Source organism: Pygoscelis adeliae, unplaced genomic scaffold (genome assembly GCF_000699105.1).
Source record: "Pygoscelis adeliae isolate BGI_AS28 unplaced genomic scaffold, ASM69910v1 Scaffold113, whole genome shotgun sequence".
NCBI lineage: Eukaryota > Metazoa > Chordata > Aves > Sphenisciformes > Spheniscidae > Pygoscelis > Pygoscelis adeliae.
Window position 1 is genome coordinate 6,660,297 of NW_008825108.1, and position 16,541 is coordinate 6,676,837.

At 36.3% G+C, this 16,541-nt stretch overlaps 1 protein-coding gene across 1 annotated transcript in view; it reads right to left on the reverse strand.

The window, feature by feature from the left end:
• CNOT2 (CCR4-NOT transcription complex, subunit 2) overlaps positions 1-15,397 on the reverse strand; it is a 39,923-nt gene extending 24,526 nt beyond the window's left edge. The window contains exons 1-2 of the mRNA XM_009327550.1: positions 15,281-15,397; positions 3,044-3,110 (exon numbers count right to left, since the gene is read on the reverse strand). Of these exons, the coding sequence (XP_009325825.1) occupies positions 3,044-3,110; positions 15,281-15,391 (178 nt within the window). The 5' untranslated portion in view covers positions 15,392-15,397. The remainder of the gene's footprint in view (positions 1-3,043; positions 3,111-15,280) is intronic.
• Positions 15,398-16,541: the final 1,144 nt, after the last annotated feature.

Sequence of the window (16,541 nt, forward strand, 5' to 3'; positions counted from 1 at the left end):
CATTTCTGTTAAACTTCAGAAAGGCTCTTAAAAGGAATTTCTGTATTTGAGTCACTAACAAAATTTGGTTTCCTTTGAGATGTATACTGTAGAGAAAGGGTTCAGTTTCGAGTTTTTTGATGAGGACATGAAAATCTACAAATTATCTCAAAAAAGGCAGCATTTTGAGAAAATTAGTAACTGCACACGTTAATTACTTCCGAATAAACTGGTATATATTTGGCCAGTATTTAGAACACTGATCAGTCTTGTTAAAAATTAAGCAAACCTTTAACAAAAAAAGAAAGTTATGAGTATTTAGTTAACAATAACATTGCTTTTAGGACAACAAAACCAACTTTTTAGGCCAGTTCTCTGTAAAGTTTAAGTTGCTTCTTTTTGATAACAGAGCTTCAGTGTCCGTGATCAAGTAAAGTTCAATCTTTTGAGAAAAGCAAGCAAGCAGAATTTTAACCACCCTCTATTAGCATTTAAAAATATACGGAAGATTTTTAACATTGTGATCAAAAGTATTTTCTGCACAAACAATTGGGTGTGACAGAATAAAGTAAGCATTTCAGTGAGGTAAAAAAAGAAACTACTTTAACTCAGAACAGCAAAAGATAACCAGTTGCTGCCCTGTCTCAAAATGTCCAAAAACTTTATGAAGAAGTTTATCATCATTCTCACATCGCTTTTCTGTGTTTATGAAGTTTCAGAATGATGTTCAAAGACAAGAAAATGCCATTTAGTGCAATGTATCAATAGAAACAAAATTAGCATATAAAATGTGATAGCTGTAAGTAACGGTCCCTATTGCTTTGGCATAAGGCTGCTGAGGTAGACTCACAGAACTCAAAACCTTATCTTGCAGACCAAACAAAAGAAAAATTATAATGAATCAGCACTCTCCCATGGTAGATCACCCCTGCAGAAGACCTGAATATGCCAGGGTCTAACGTGATTAAATACTAAGAATGCAAAGAATGGACATAGCATATGCTCAGGTTATTATCATGGACAAGGTCTGAAGAAACCTCCCATTTAGCTCTCACACTAAGAACTGCTGTCTGTCCGTGTCCTACCCTGCAATTTGCAATCCAGGAAGTTTGCAATAACAAAGTTTTGATAACACTCAAATTTATCTCTATACATTCAAAGAGGTAGTCTTGACTTGCTATAACAAGCCTCCCAAGACTTCATTAAATGCTGATTATATCAAGGTGTTCACAGTAAATATTTTGGCAATTTGCTGCATCAGAATAATTTCAATGAGCATAAATATATATTATAAATAATATTTCACACTGATTAACAATTACATGGAATTTTAAAAATAAAACGGTAAAGAAAAAATACATACACTTCCAAACTAGATACAGTACACTGAAAAACATGATTACAATATTCAGGTTAATTTTGTGCAAGTATTTGTTTCAGCAAAGCCAGTTTTACACTGATGGTTATTTCTTGTTGTTGGCTTTCTTTAAACTAGAATTTTTAACAAGTAGGGCTGTTACAGTGAAGTAGAACCATATTCCTGTGGCTGGCAAGTAGGGGCAGTTGAAATATTCCCCATAAGAGAAAAAAAAAAAAAATCTTCTTTTCTTATGCTTCCCTGTTCCACTTTTTTAACTGAGACAAGAGATCTGCATGGGCTATATTGGAGACCTATCAATGAAGTGGCCCATTTCCTGCCTAATAGTTAAGTTTAAGTTACATTAACTCTATAACATGACATCTTGCTTAATGACTGACAGCTACCAATCTAAAAGCGCATAGGCATTATCAGCTTTGTTTTTCCTAAAAGTATTTTAATCATAAGCACTGACGTGAACAGAGAAGTTTCTCGCCCCTTTTTCTCAGTATTTGGTAGAAACTGAACCCCGATAACATTTACTTTCTAGTTTTTAGCCATGCATGTCTCCATGTTACAGAGATTATGTCCTTGGCACCACAACCAACTGAATGAACAACAAAGTTGATGAAAACAGTTAACCTTAAAAATAAAAAACAAATAACTGTGATAAACAGAATGAATCTCAGACTGGCCAGAAATTGGTCATATAAATCTCAGTAGCATAATCAAATGTCAGTTTGACATTGATCACTCATCAACAGCCACTGAGATAGTAAAAAAATCACTATATTTTTTAAACTATTTGAAGAAAGCCGAAAGAAGTCGTGAAGGCCATGCATCTAGCAGACAAAGCTTTTAGTTTGTCCAGATAAAAAAGTCCAGACTCTCTAAAGTACTCTGAAGACACTTTTTCTTAGAATCCAAATCAGATGCACTTGGCAAGAAAGTTGCAAACATTCAAAAGCGTACAGCGATAAGACAGAGATGTTCACAAACCCGTTTTACTTGTGTAACTGTATCCAGCTCAGGTATTCTGAGTCACTTTCTGGATGCACCTCTCAGCTACAAGGAGGTTCAGTTCTCAACGCTGGCCCTTAAGTTAGGTGGCTAGCGTTACACACTGTGACTGCTGCTTTACAGGTTTTCTATTGCAACAGTATACACAAGACTGGCAGATACAGAAAAAAACCTTCAGGGTACGGGAAAGAAACAAACAGTGGTGCAGAAGGCAATAATCTTACTGGCACAGTTCTCTGCCAAATGCGAGTTGCCAAGCATGTACACAAGATTTAATTTGCTCCTGTAGAGCATGAAATATCAAGTTATAATTTAAGGTATAATTTCCTTTTATTCCTTACACATTTTTCTGAACTAGGGTCATTTTGGCCCAGCTCACTTTACTTAGTTTTTCCTTCAGAGGGTCACAGTTAAGTCATAGATGTTCTTTATAGGATGATTATATCTGGATATTTAACAGCTATACAGTGTCAATATATGACACTTTGCATACTAAACACTGCAAAAATGCATAGTAAGCAAAGCAAAAATGTATCTTAAAAAAAAATTACACAAATAAGGAGACACACTGTCTTTTTTTACAATCACCAGAAAACAAAGCCATATGCATGTTCTCTATCCAAAGAGCATGAAAATAGAACATATTTAGCATAATATAAATATATCATCAATAAAAAGAATTCTTACTTTGTTGCCCGTATAAACTTGCCCCAAACTGAGACAGCTGACCTGATGTTGATGGTGATGCCAGCATCTAAAATGTAAGAATAAAAGGTTATTAAAAACACAAAGATATTGCGCTATATTGCTCTGAAAGTCTACAACAGTATATAGTTTTGCCAAGAAAGCTAAGACAGCAACTGAATACTCCTTTTAAGTCACGAAAAGTTTTAGAAACTCCCCAAAATACCTGCACAATAACAACTGTAACAGTATATTACATGTCAATAAAAATGTATGACTTTATATGTATAAAAACAGACTTTCTTTTACTTGCAACAAATAGAATAGAATAGAGGAAGATCTAAAAGCTTTCAGTTTTTCTACCCTTGTAGCTAAGAGACCCATCTTTACAGAAGAAGATATACTCAGTTACTTAAATCAGAGAGAGGGTTTTTTTTCCCCCTGCAAAACATGCATCATACAAGCAGATCAATCCCTGTTCAATGTAATAACAGCGAGTGCAAAGTTTCATACTATCAGTTACAACAGCAAAAGGTGGGAAATGAGTGGCTAGGTAGCAGCAGGTATACAGAAACAGACAAGAACTTCAGATAAGATTCCAATGTTAAAATTATAATGTACCCCCCCTAAGAGCTAGCTTCATGCTTGTATACACCTTATGAATAGGTAAGACGTACAAATGTCAGAAGTAATCTTTCCTGTTCTATTATGCCCACTTTAGAGACACCACATATTAACCAAATATTTCCATTAAAACCTTGTCAACTTTCAGACATCACACAAGAAATGTGACAAACCGAAGAGACTCTTGAGAAGAGTAAGATCTAAAAAAATTCATCATCTGCGAAGAAAGATTGAGATTTGGGTTTGCATATTCCAAAAAGAAGGCAACTAAGGTAAGGACATGACACCAGACTTCCAGTCATTGCTGTAAGAGGAAAAGAATAAACTACTCTCCATGCTGCTGCAGAAATGGAAAGTATTAATAAATTTGAGAAACGGGAGATTTAGGCTAAAGATTTGGAAAAAAAAGCCCTTTGCAATCTTAAGGACAGTTAAGCACTGGGACATCCAGTTCTGGATGTTTTTGAAGAACAGATTAGATGTTCATCAACATTAGGTATAGCTGATTGTTCCTTGGAGCAAGAAGAGGTATTAGTTGACCTAATCCATCCAGTTCACAGAGTATGCTACTCATACTTACTAACCCATGGGCAAACGTCTGCTTGTTTAGTGCAGTAATCTGGACTTGGATTGAATTTTGGTATGGTTTCAAGGAAAGGAATGTCTGGATTCTTACACATAAGGGGATTTCAAGCTTTTTCAACTTGAGAGTAAAGAATTGAAATCAAAATAACTTTTACTGTGATCAATTGCAAATTGCTTTGTTGACTTAATCTAGACAGATGTAAAACTCAAACAAACCTTATAAACTGAGTCTGCTAGTTGTCTATACTGGGGCCAAATCTAGATGGTAGAAATGAGAAAGACAACATGCAGTGTAGACACTAAATATCAAAAGTAGTACTCATGTCTGTAAATCACAAAGTAGTTATGATTTTTTGAATTCATACAGAAGGCACAAGAAGAGAAATTACAGCAGGCAATTACTGTAGACCATCACATAATGTATCAGAAATATCACCCCAAAATACTATATACTCACACATATTTTGAACAAAGTGCACATATTTGATAGTAAGTAGTTACAGCAATAAACAACCACACTTACATACACAAGAGGTTTGAAATACTAAGACAAAAACTTCCTGCAGAAAAAGATATAACTAAAATATATGCCAAACTGGACCAAAGTTCTCCTTTTTTAAGTGAAGAACTGGCTGTGAACAAAAGAACATTTTAAATAACTACCAGTGGCTTCAGCTCAGCACTCAGATAGCAAAGTTCACAGGCCACATCTACATCAGCAAGTAATGTCGACAGAGAGAACTGCATTTGTAAAACAAAAAAGTTGGTCCTGAGGGCCTAACATACATACTGTATGCATTTCTAACTAGAGTTAGCCGTGACTAAAACACCTGATGCCATGGACTGGTTGCCTATTAGTGAGTGGAACATGTTTGGTGCACTCCTGGAGCATCTCTTCCAGCCTATTTTGATCCAGAAGGAATCAAATTCACTCACACCAAGACTGCTCTGCCACGCAAACCACAGCATGCAGAAGTGGAGACACTGGGGAGACAGACTTCAAAAGCACACTCCCCAACCAAACTAACAAAATTATGTTTGTTAAACATTGATAAAACAAGCTGATACCATAGTTTTAAGAAAGGAAAGACAGTAAAATATTGAGGTAAAAAAACCCATTCAAGTTTGACAAGTTGGAAAATCCTAGAACATGTTGCAAGGTGTGGCAAATTGTAATTCCATGGAAAATAGAGAGATAAAGTTATGAGACACCTTCAAAGACAATGACAAGGGCACACAAGCAAAAAAAACCCCCAAAAACCCAAATCAACCAGACATTGAGATGGAAACAGCAGTCAAAAAGTACTACTAGCTTTGGGACAGGTAAGCAAAACAGTTAAGCCAAAAAGAAGATCCTGTCAGAATGGCTGCTCAGGGCATTCAAAAATTGCTGTGATGGCATGTGACATAATAAGCAGAAAATGGTACGAATCTCAGCATGAAAACCTTTTATTTATAATGTTAATTGGATTAAAAAAAAATTAAAAAAAAAAAGAATCACAGACCTAAGAGATGCTATATTACTTGAAAGGGAGGAAAAAGAATCCTACCTCTTCTATACTGAGTACTACTTGACTTTTTAAATTCAGTTAAAAGAAAATGAATGGCAAATAATATTTAATGAACACTGCTTATTAGAAATTGGGTTTTCTTTTGAAGCATTGTAAAGTGGGTCACATGTATTGTGCCATTTGCTTTTACATGAAAAGTTAATCGCAAAATGACTTCTAGAGAAACCTTTATAGAAAACCATAATAAAGGCCAAGTATTAAATTCAGTAAGTCTAACAACTAGTCTTAAAGTCATAACATACTTAGAACATCAAAGATAACAAGCCTGAAGAAGAAATAAATAAAGATTTCTGTGGATCTGTTCCAGGCTGATTAAATGCAGCATTTCTCAAGTCTCATGGAGAAGGAATATGCTGTATGGGTATCTCACTTATTCTCTCTCTCTAGTTTATTTTGTAATATGCCAAAAAAAAAAAACAAACCCTCCCCAGTATTAAACACTTTGCACTGTCATAGCTAAGTAAGGAGCAGTTTAAAATTTTGTCTTCTTATTCTATTATTTCCATATAATTTAAGTCAACAACAAAACAACTAAATTAGCCAAAACCTTAACCTATGCTACCAGGACCTTTATTTGCATTCATAACCTCTGAGTCGCTATTATAGTCTACTCAAACTTGGTCTACCAAAGATAATGAAGATTCAAGATGAACGCTATTAGTAGTATTAAAAACATTCCTTCTGGCATTCTGCTATCATTATTTTATCTGACTGGACTACTAGCCACACGACACAAAATATAACAACTCTCCAAGAGCGTACTTGCAACGGTGGCTGGAAGTCACCCTTGAATTTCTTTTAGTCTACAACAGCCAAAGGTCATGACAATCTTAATAAAAACTAAAGCAGTCTAACCCTTAAGGTCACTAAAGCCTCTTCCAGTTCATAAGATCTTTTAAGCTTTACCCAATTATGTCAATATTTTAGGGAAAAAAAGCTCAGAATTATACCTGTAACAACCTTTGAAAAACAAAGCAGCATATTCTAGCAGTATGTATACAATACCAACTTTTTAAAACAAGTGACTAATAATCTTTGATTGAGTCAAGGAAATTGAACAAGCTTCTGACACCCATAGCTTTTGCTGTACACATACAAGAAACCCACTCTTCAAACATTGGCATTTAGGTTTAAATCAATTTGCCAGAGGTTAACAGCTATAAAACCCAGTTGTGAGATAGCATGGGATTTCTGCTTCTATTCCAACCTTGTCTGACTGAACTACACAGATTATTTCAGTTGGCTTTCCCTGTACATGTTATGAGACAGAGGAGGCCTAAGGCTTGCATCTCCCACAGGGCAAGGAGGCAACTGAGCAAACAAGACCTTGTGTAACATGAAGGGTACACTTTATTCTGCTAGCGTATGGAAGGACCGACACTCAGTGCTGGCAGGCTGAAGGACTGAGTTGGTAGCCAACTACAATGTGAACATCATTTTACTCACAAGTCTCAAGTAGTCACAGTGCAGTTCCGATCATGGAAGATTCTGCTTCTAAATTCAAACCAACTGACGATCCAAGCAGATGGTCCAATTTTTCTGGACTGGTCCACACCAAAAATCAGTAAGCTGTAACATGCTATTGGGCAATTTCCTACCCCTAGTGATGAACGAGATTTTACTGTAGCTGCTTTTGTTAACTCTTGATGGGTGTACTGCAGTAAGTTCATTTAAGACTGTCGACAATCTCGACAAAACAGCCGCAGCAATTGCTTAAAATTGCCAGAACTGTAAAAAAAACCTGCTGCATTTTACAACCCTCTTGGGAGACCCGCGAACACAGGCTGCAGCCTCCCTGAAAGCAGAGGGAGGCGGCGGGGGGTGGCCCAGCAGCAGAGCTGGTTGACAGGGTTCCCGCCTCCCCCCCGGCCCTGCAGCATCCTGCCTCTTCCAAGCAACCCCCCAACTTACTGCGGGGACAGCTGTCTGTCACCATAACTGCCGCGGTAGCACACCTCGGCAAGGCGGCACCAAGAAAACTCCGTAAAGCAACACTTCTGCGAAGACTGCTACATTATGCAGTTATAGCCTAAAGCTGCTTTCTTAAACACAAAGCAAGCTGAAGTTAAAATACCTCAATCCACTGCTAGAAAGTCAACTAAAAGCAAAACATATTAGAATAAGCAAGTAAGTCTGTGAGTAATACCTGGCCTGATAAATGATGGTTCTCACAAGTGCAAACATCAGCATCATTTCGTATTTGCACTACTTTATTTCTGGCATCTGCCATCTGTGCTGTGCTAATTTCATAATAAAACAGCTGACCCACAGCCTCAAAAGGAGAAAGCGCTATACTGATGTAAAAAAATAATAGTAAGTCAAGCCAACAAATAAGAGATTTAAAAAAAAAAAACAAACAACCTATCGATTTTTCTATACTCTGCCAGTTTAATATTTAGTATTACTATTAGTCCTCCTGTAGATTACAAAGCACTTTTTTATTACAGTGTTCACAAAATTCATGTTACAAGAAAATATTTCCAAATCTCAAAATCAGAGACCAATGAAGAAATTTTGAAAGCCTAGTATTTGCTCAGTATTACCTGCAAGTGAAAATTGCTACTGATATATGCTATTTGTGAAACACAAAACCAAATACAATACTGAAAAACATATGAAATTTTATTCAATCTTTCAGATTTCACCATTTACGGCTGTGGTCTCCTGCCTCCAGTGGCACTTGGGAAGCACACAGAGGTAGGACCGCACTGCAAGCATCACCTTTTGCATTACATTTATCTGGAAGTTTTCTGTTGTTGGCAGCAGTATCTCAAGATCTTAAAGGCAAGATGTTACCTTTGAATGACAATGACATTATTAACATGAGGTTAACATGGCTATTGAAGTAAAACTGTAAAAACAAATTCTCCCTGTGTAAAGACATTCAGTTTGATGGTACAGTGTATTAATGAACCAAAAGATGACTGAAAACTCATTGAAAGCTGCTACCAAAAATGCCATAAGCAATTAAGAACTAGGACAACAAAGCAAATATTTAATTTTAATTAAATAACCAGTTGCATATGAAAATCTAAAAGAAGCCACCCACACACTGAGCATGTAAACCACCAATATTACAATACAATATGTTTAGTGAACTGAATTATTGTGTAAGAAACCATAACCTCCCCCTTCTAGAAGAGGCAGAGGATTTTATGCATGGAATTAATCTGGTCCGAGGAACCACTTCAAATGCTAAAGCTGACATACAAAAGCTATTACATATTATTGATTTTAAATGGTAATGCAGTAGAACATAGCTTTTAGATAAAGTACAGAAACAATGCCTAGCACAGTCATTTAGCCCTTCTGTAAAAAAATCTAAATGCAAACTCAACTGTAGCGAGAAGTATACACTCCAGTCACCAATAGTGAAATTAATTTCCTTGTAACATAATTTCAAATTGTAAAGTGACACAAAATAACTTTGACTAATTCAGATATATACTTCTTGCAAACTGTGTGACAGAGTAAGAAACCCATTTTCCTCTCTAAGTAAATTTAGTTTATCATGTATCGTTTTATTTGATAAGCTTATCCAAGTACTAACTTGCAGGTGACACAGTAAAAGGGTGCATTTTGCATTCTAAACTTCTGGGTTTTTCTTCATACCATATAACTTTATTATGAAAACACAAGCTATAAGTAGAATGACAATAGGCTCTGAAAGGGTATACTGCATTAAAGCACAAAACCTCCCTCAATTTCTTTCTAGTCTCATCCCCTGCAAGTCCTTCCAACTGTTTTCAATTAATGGCATTGCAATTTTCATTCATTTAAAGTTTGGTTTGTTTTTTTTTTTTTTTTAAAAACATTATGTGCACACTAAAAGATGCAAAGTATGATTAATCACTCTCTGGGAAGGTAAAAAGCAACTTTGTTGCTTTGCAACTCTCACTTCAAAGAAAAAAAGCTTAAGCTACGTGTTTCACAAAGCAAGCAGAGCAAACCAACCCACTGTTCAGCCAAATCTACGAGAATGTTTCCATGCAAAGTAACGCATGTGAAAATATTCATTCTCCATTAAGACAGAAATCTATTTTCTCCCAAAAATAAGCTTTACTTTTTTTTTTCCTCCACAGATGGATCAAAAGTATTCAGACTATGAAGAGTTACATTAATGTTAAGTAGCTCTATTCAACAAGCCAGCATTAGCAAGAATGCTGTGACTGCTTCTGATACAAGAGGATTCCATGGGAATTCTTAAATACTTAAAAACAACTCCATGTGCAGCATCTGAAGTTATATTATGACTAAGCTAACAAACTCTCGTGCAATGACTAAGGCAAATGGCAAGCAAGATGCCTTGGGAAACAAGATAGGTTTCCTTAGAGTCCTAAAAAATAGCATTAGAAAGTCAACAATGCAGCTGGAAAGATGTGGTGTTCAGCAGCCCTAAAGCCAAAGCTGTCTCCAGAAGACTGATTAAACCCTTCCCACATTCAGATTCCCAAACTTAGCAAGGTTCTGGATCTCTATCTCCATGGTAAGCTAAGTCTCGTTTCAGGATTCTCTCTCTTGTAAAAGTACCACACCTTTGTAAGGCCATATATTTCAAAACACAGTAAGAGTTAGGTAAAGGTTCTACAAATTACTTTAATGGAAGTTTGCAGGAAAAGGCCTTGATAACAGCTTCTGACCACCCCTTCGTTGTATCACCGCCATCGTGCGCATTACAAGACAAACCCACTGATGTCTGCCTTCATGCAACTGTCTCATGACAGAAGAACACCTGAATTCGATCCATCACAGACATGCTTCTACTACATCAGGATGGAAGAAACCTCTGGAAAGCAGGTTCCCAGAATCAATAACCCATTTCACTGCGCTCAATATCCAAATCTGAGGACCTCCTACTTCAGGAAAGGTAGTGCCAAGGAGCTAGATTATAGTTGTCATGAGCCAAATCTAATCTGCAGGCTAGATCTTACTTGCCCCAATTGTTAAAATATATTTGACTTCACAAGAAGCCACGTTTTGAAAAGAACTGAGTTGCAAAAGAACATCAGGTCTCAACTGAGAAAGTCCAGAATTAGTTAAAACATTAAGATTTTTCAGAGAGGAGAATAAGCTCAGCAAACTAACCCATCAGAAGTGCAAACCAGAGAATTATTACTATGTTACTGTGAGCATTTTTTCATCTGTTTAGCAGCTGGGAGAGAAAATGAACAGCAAAGCACTGGGCCAAGAAATGGTAAAAGCATTCATTGAAAAAAATTATCCTAACTTTCCTCATAATTTGGGCTGATCCTCATTAAAAGCCATGTCTGTCTACTGTAAAATTTATAACTGCAGTTCAGAACAACAGAAGATGCCCTGATCTTATATTCCCACATAGGTATCTTCAGTGGATTGGGCTAGACCGGTCAAACCTTGTAGAGCACTTCCTACATTCTTATACATGAGAAATCAAAGAAGTTCAGACTGAACAGGTCTCGTCTTTTCCCAAAGCTCATCAAAATTTTTTTTGCTCATTTGAAGACAGTAGATTCAAAAGTATATGAAGGTTTTGAGTCACCAATTTCTACCATTGTCACTCTATCCAAATAAAAATACATGTACCCCTGTTCTCAAAATGATTTTGCTGAGTGCATAGACAGCTCAGTTAAGTTGCTGAAATTGGCCACAAATAAGCTCTGCAATTATTTTGTGGGCACATTGTGCATCTTGTTGTCAGTTTAAGTTACAGGACCACATCTGTTTCAAGCCAAATCTTAAACTATTTGCTTAAACTGTTCTAATTTCTGCAAGTTCTATAAAATATCTAATTTCTTTGCCAAAGTATTATTGACCTGGTTATCACGCGCTGACCCTAAGTGCCCAGAATTCACAGACAGAGCTTTCATGGATATATAGTCTGTTCCACTTCCCTACTTAGCACAGCAAGGTTTGGGATGACTCAAGGCAAAGCCACTTATTTAGTAAAAAGGAAGCATTAGACGGCTTGAGTAAGATCTAATTTCATCTAAGCAACCATAATTTTGTGCGTAAAACAGACCCAAACAGCATTCGTATGATTTTGGAAGCACTTGTGCATGAGTAACATGCAACTTTTCCATTTCAATTACCATATCAACCCTGACTGCCTAGAACTGTATTCCTTAATGAAAAAGCAGGTAAGTTAAAAGAAGGCTTTTAGTTTTTAGCTACACTAAGGCTCTGAAATAAAACTAACATGTCCTAAACTATTTGCTGCTACTTCTTCCCACTTGTAAAAAGTCCTCAAAATTTAAGACTGGACTTGAGCAGCCTTAGTTCACTTTACCTTTGTGTACAGGAAATTCTTTTAAAATTCAAATTAGCCAAAGCAACAAGTCACAAGAATACAACATCAGTAAGTGCTATGAAAATTGTTTATTAGAAGGCATAAAATATTTTTGTCACATCTTTTGCAGATAGGTTCTAAACTCTTCTTTCACTTAATGAGTGAAGAACTATTTCCTAATATAATTTAAAAAAATTAAAACCTCCACCTTCGGTGTTAAAACAAAGTAGAAAGCTAAAGAGCTCCCAACCCAGTCAAACTGTGCACAAGTCATCATTGTACCCCACCTGAAGACAATGCCTCTTCACAAGGACAGAAACCCTACTGTGAAAGTAAAGTGAAAAACAGGTTCTGAAGTTTACACAAAATAAAATGCTTGCAGTAATAGCCCTTACTCTACTCTAAATTTTAGGAAGCTTTCACCATTCTGTATGTTCCTCTGCTTGGAGTACACATACGCAGTAGCAATTCCTTGGAAAGTAGCAACTTCTAAGGCTAGAATCAGTAAGACTTCAACAAAGTGAAAAACAGAAAAACACCTCGTCATGTCCAGTAAATACTAAACAAGCTTTAGCCCTTCCCAAAGAGCAGTTTAAATTTAAGGCCATTCACAAAGGGCTTCGCTCAGAACCACTCTATTTCAAGTTGAAGAATCCTAGAGGATAAATGAGGCATAAATGAAGGACTCAGGATTCATGTGTATATGTGATACATTGGGGAAAAAAAAAAAATTAACGTTTAACTCATTTTCTACAGGCTTGTAGCCAAAACCTGCAATACGTGAATTTTACCTGCTCTCAGTAAAGACATATAAGAAACTGAAAATGACAAAGAGAGCAATAATTTAAATTGCAGTAAAACTGCACCTTGTTTAGACAATTCTACTGTAAAAAAAGGCATAAAGACTGCCATTTTTCAGTAGGCTTAAAAAGAGATTGTGTAGCTACGTTTCAGTCTTTTTATTACCAGTTGGATTTTCTGAATATAAAAGTGATTTACTCCTTTTCTCAAAGTTTTCTCTACCTTTATTTTTTTTGCCCACATTTACCTACTGCATTTCAATATAAACATGAAGACAGAAAGATTCAAAGTGTTTCAAGATCTAGAATGCTGGAAGGTTTTCCCCACAAGCGTTCGTAAAACTGGATCCAGGTTTTGAACATCAGTCTTTATTAGCTTACTCAGAGAAGATTCTGAGCGAATTTATTTTTGTCTGTCAATACTGTTATCCAAATAACAACACAGTCAATATATTTATTGTGTTCTCATATACAGAACAACATCTTTAGTAGAATTCCAGTTGAAAGACTATTGGAAAACATGGTTATTTTAAATTAGAAAAGGTTTCAAAGCTGCAAAATTGGTCAGAAACTAAAAGAATACAGCCACCTTTGCAATGTTTCTCATCTACTGTGAGCCAAATGAGATATCAAAAGGAACATGTAACACAGAATATACATTTAGCTATACATGAGTGATCAAAGGTGTACAGACAATGTCAATATCACCACCATATATTTATTTTGATCAACTTTAAAAAATATTACAATAGCATATAATGGTTTAAGATTTCATAAACATAAACTCAGAAAGTTGTCATGATCAATAGTGAAGCTACAGAGGGGAAAAAAAAAAACACCCTTTACAAGAATTTGGAAATAAAACTTTAAAAAGCTTTTGCAAAAATAATTCTTCCATTTCCTGTCGGAACGGTATTGCTCTTCTGCCAACTACAGCAGCTTCTATGCCCCATTTTGGCCACTTCTCCCACAAGCTTTCACGATTTCTCATTTGTCATTCCTGGTTTCTGGAACACCCACCTTCCTTCTCGTGAAGTCCCATTCTAAGATCCACTTCTGCAACATTGCCTACAGAAAGAGTAGGCAACTAAAACACTCATCCACTGTGTCAACAACGTGCCAAGCATCAGCTTTCACTGTGTGTACACTGTACAGCATAGCGTTCATCTCACTTTACCTTTCTTACTACACCGTAATGATTTCTCTCCCTCAGTGCGTCAAATCTAAAAGTAGCGATTTAACATTTAAGAATCACTTTGGAGAAATTTGAGAGTGCTAGCTGCACCTCTCAGTGCTCACAGAAAGGAAAGTATGTTCAACATTATAAATATTCCATTGTGCCTGTGTGCATCTGTGGTACATGCACATATGTAATGGACATAAACAGAAAAGAGCAGCCTATTTAGTTTTCTTTACACTGCAGTACATTTTAACCTTTGCTGGCTCACCTGAAATTTCTCATCAAAATAATTTATGAAACCAAATTGGAAAGCTGCATTTAAGCATTTTGTTTTGTTTTAAAAAGCCTTCTACTCTAAACCTATTCCCTTCTATCTTTGAAAATCTGGATTAAAATTCAATTAACTGAGAGTCTATAGGAAATGTTTATGCTTACATAGGTCAAGGTCTATCAAGACTATGTTCACATCTGCTATTAAACAACTATATTTCTGGACAGTCATGGAGGCAGACTTGAAGCAGTGACACCTTTCTGAAAGTCTGAAGGGATTTTTTTTTTTAATTACAAAGAAAATCTAGCATATATGTTGCTTACACATATTAAAGGCAAGCCTGTCATGAGATGGTATTACTGACCTTCAGGTGACATGAACCTCAAGTCATGCTCTCAGTCTTCCATATATTTCTACATGCCACTCCATGTAGAAGTGACATACTTTACTGGCTAATTTATTTATTTCAATAATAAGCAGAGCTTCAGTAATGCCAGTACAGGTCTAACATACAATAATGCATTATCAAGGGGAAAAAAATGTTTAAGAATGGTTGGTTTTGTAACTTTGTGTCATTACAAATGGGAAGTAGAATACTTGAGCAGACAAACAAGCTGCACAAGGCATTTTCAGAAATGAAAAACAGTTGAAGATATAAAATGTAAAACCACAACAAAAAGACTGTAGACACAACGTGTAAACACAAGATATAATCAATAATCCAATTTAAGTTACAAATACAATTCTTAAAGATGAAAAAATAAAACTCTGGCAAGCATATGGCTGAAGTTTACATGTATAAACTCACTAAAATTAAAGCGCTTGCCACTGAAAACACCATCATTCACAGCTTAAAACTAAGTGAAACCCTTCCTCACACATATTTCACATACTTGAAACTATCGCACTATTGAAAGGGGAAAAAATAAGCTTATTCAACTTACATCTTTTTCTGACCGATGTGGGAACATTGATGATTGGCTGTAGTACATGTTTTCATCATGGTAGTCACCATCAACCCCCTCTACAAACTTCTTCCTTGAAGCACCAAACATGCTGTTTGTCACCTAAATAAGAAGAAAAACTATTATATACCATATATGATTTGGTTTGCTACATACTTTTAACAGTATATACTTTAAATATATGTAAGGATTGTTAAAAACACCCATTTCTAAACATTTAAAAATTCCTCTTCAAAAATATTTTCTGTATACTGACAACATAACGGTTCTTCCAAGTGGGATTTTCACCTGACAGAAACTGGTATTTCAGAAAGGACTGAGGTGGGGAGAGGGGGATACACTTCATTTTTTGGTTGGGTTTTTTGAGTCTCATGACCTTTCACGCAGGTTTATTTAAAACTACGGAATGGCAGACAACAAACCAGCAAATTTCTCAAAGTTTCCTCTCCTCAGGTAAACACTTCCCATCTAAAAGAAGAAAATTAAGGAATGTTCTTTAGAGCTCAGCCACCTTATAAGAAATAACAAAAATAAAAAAGGAAGGGAAAAAAAAAAAAACTATCTGTAAAATCACTCCCATGTCTCATCACCACAACTTTGGAAAAGCAACTTTCTACTCGACCCTGTGCACTCAGAGCCATGATCAAGTAAGAGAAGGTTGAGCTTAACCACACTCAACCACCTTATCACAGACTGGCAAAGTTACTGCAGACAGCCCATAAAAACACACTAGAGCTGCTAAGTCAGGGTCTGGAAACTGAAGAAACAGCAACCACACAGCTGGTCACAGAACCTTAATTCGTTAGACAATTTAATCCCACAGCAAGGTCACACAACATCACTAAAGCATCTACCGCATGCAGTGCATTTTTATACACCTGACTCTCTTATTTACGTAAAAATACACACATCTCTGTTAAGTTCCTAATCTAACTGGCTACGAAACACTATCACAGCGCAGTGTGGGCTAACCAAGCCCTGTTTTAACCTAACAGGTTAATGTTCAAACCAGCGCAACGGCACATACTGGCCAGCACTGAGCAACTTGCCCAGTTTCTTGTACCATACGGGGAGTCTGGAGAGAGCACAACCAACAGGATGGTAATCAACCCTGAGCTACCGCCCTACGTAACATAGCTTCAAACAGATCTTTAACATCTTGAAAGGCAAGGAAGTTAAGTTACAGTTAACTTATGAAATGCTCTGAGCCCTAAAATTTACTAACTTCACTACTGACAGC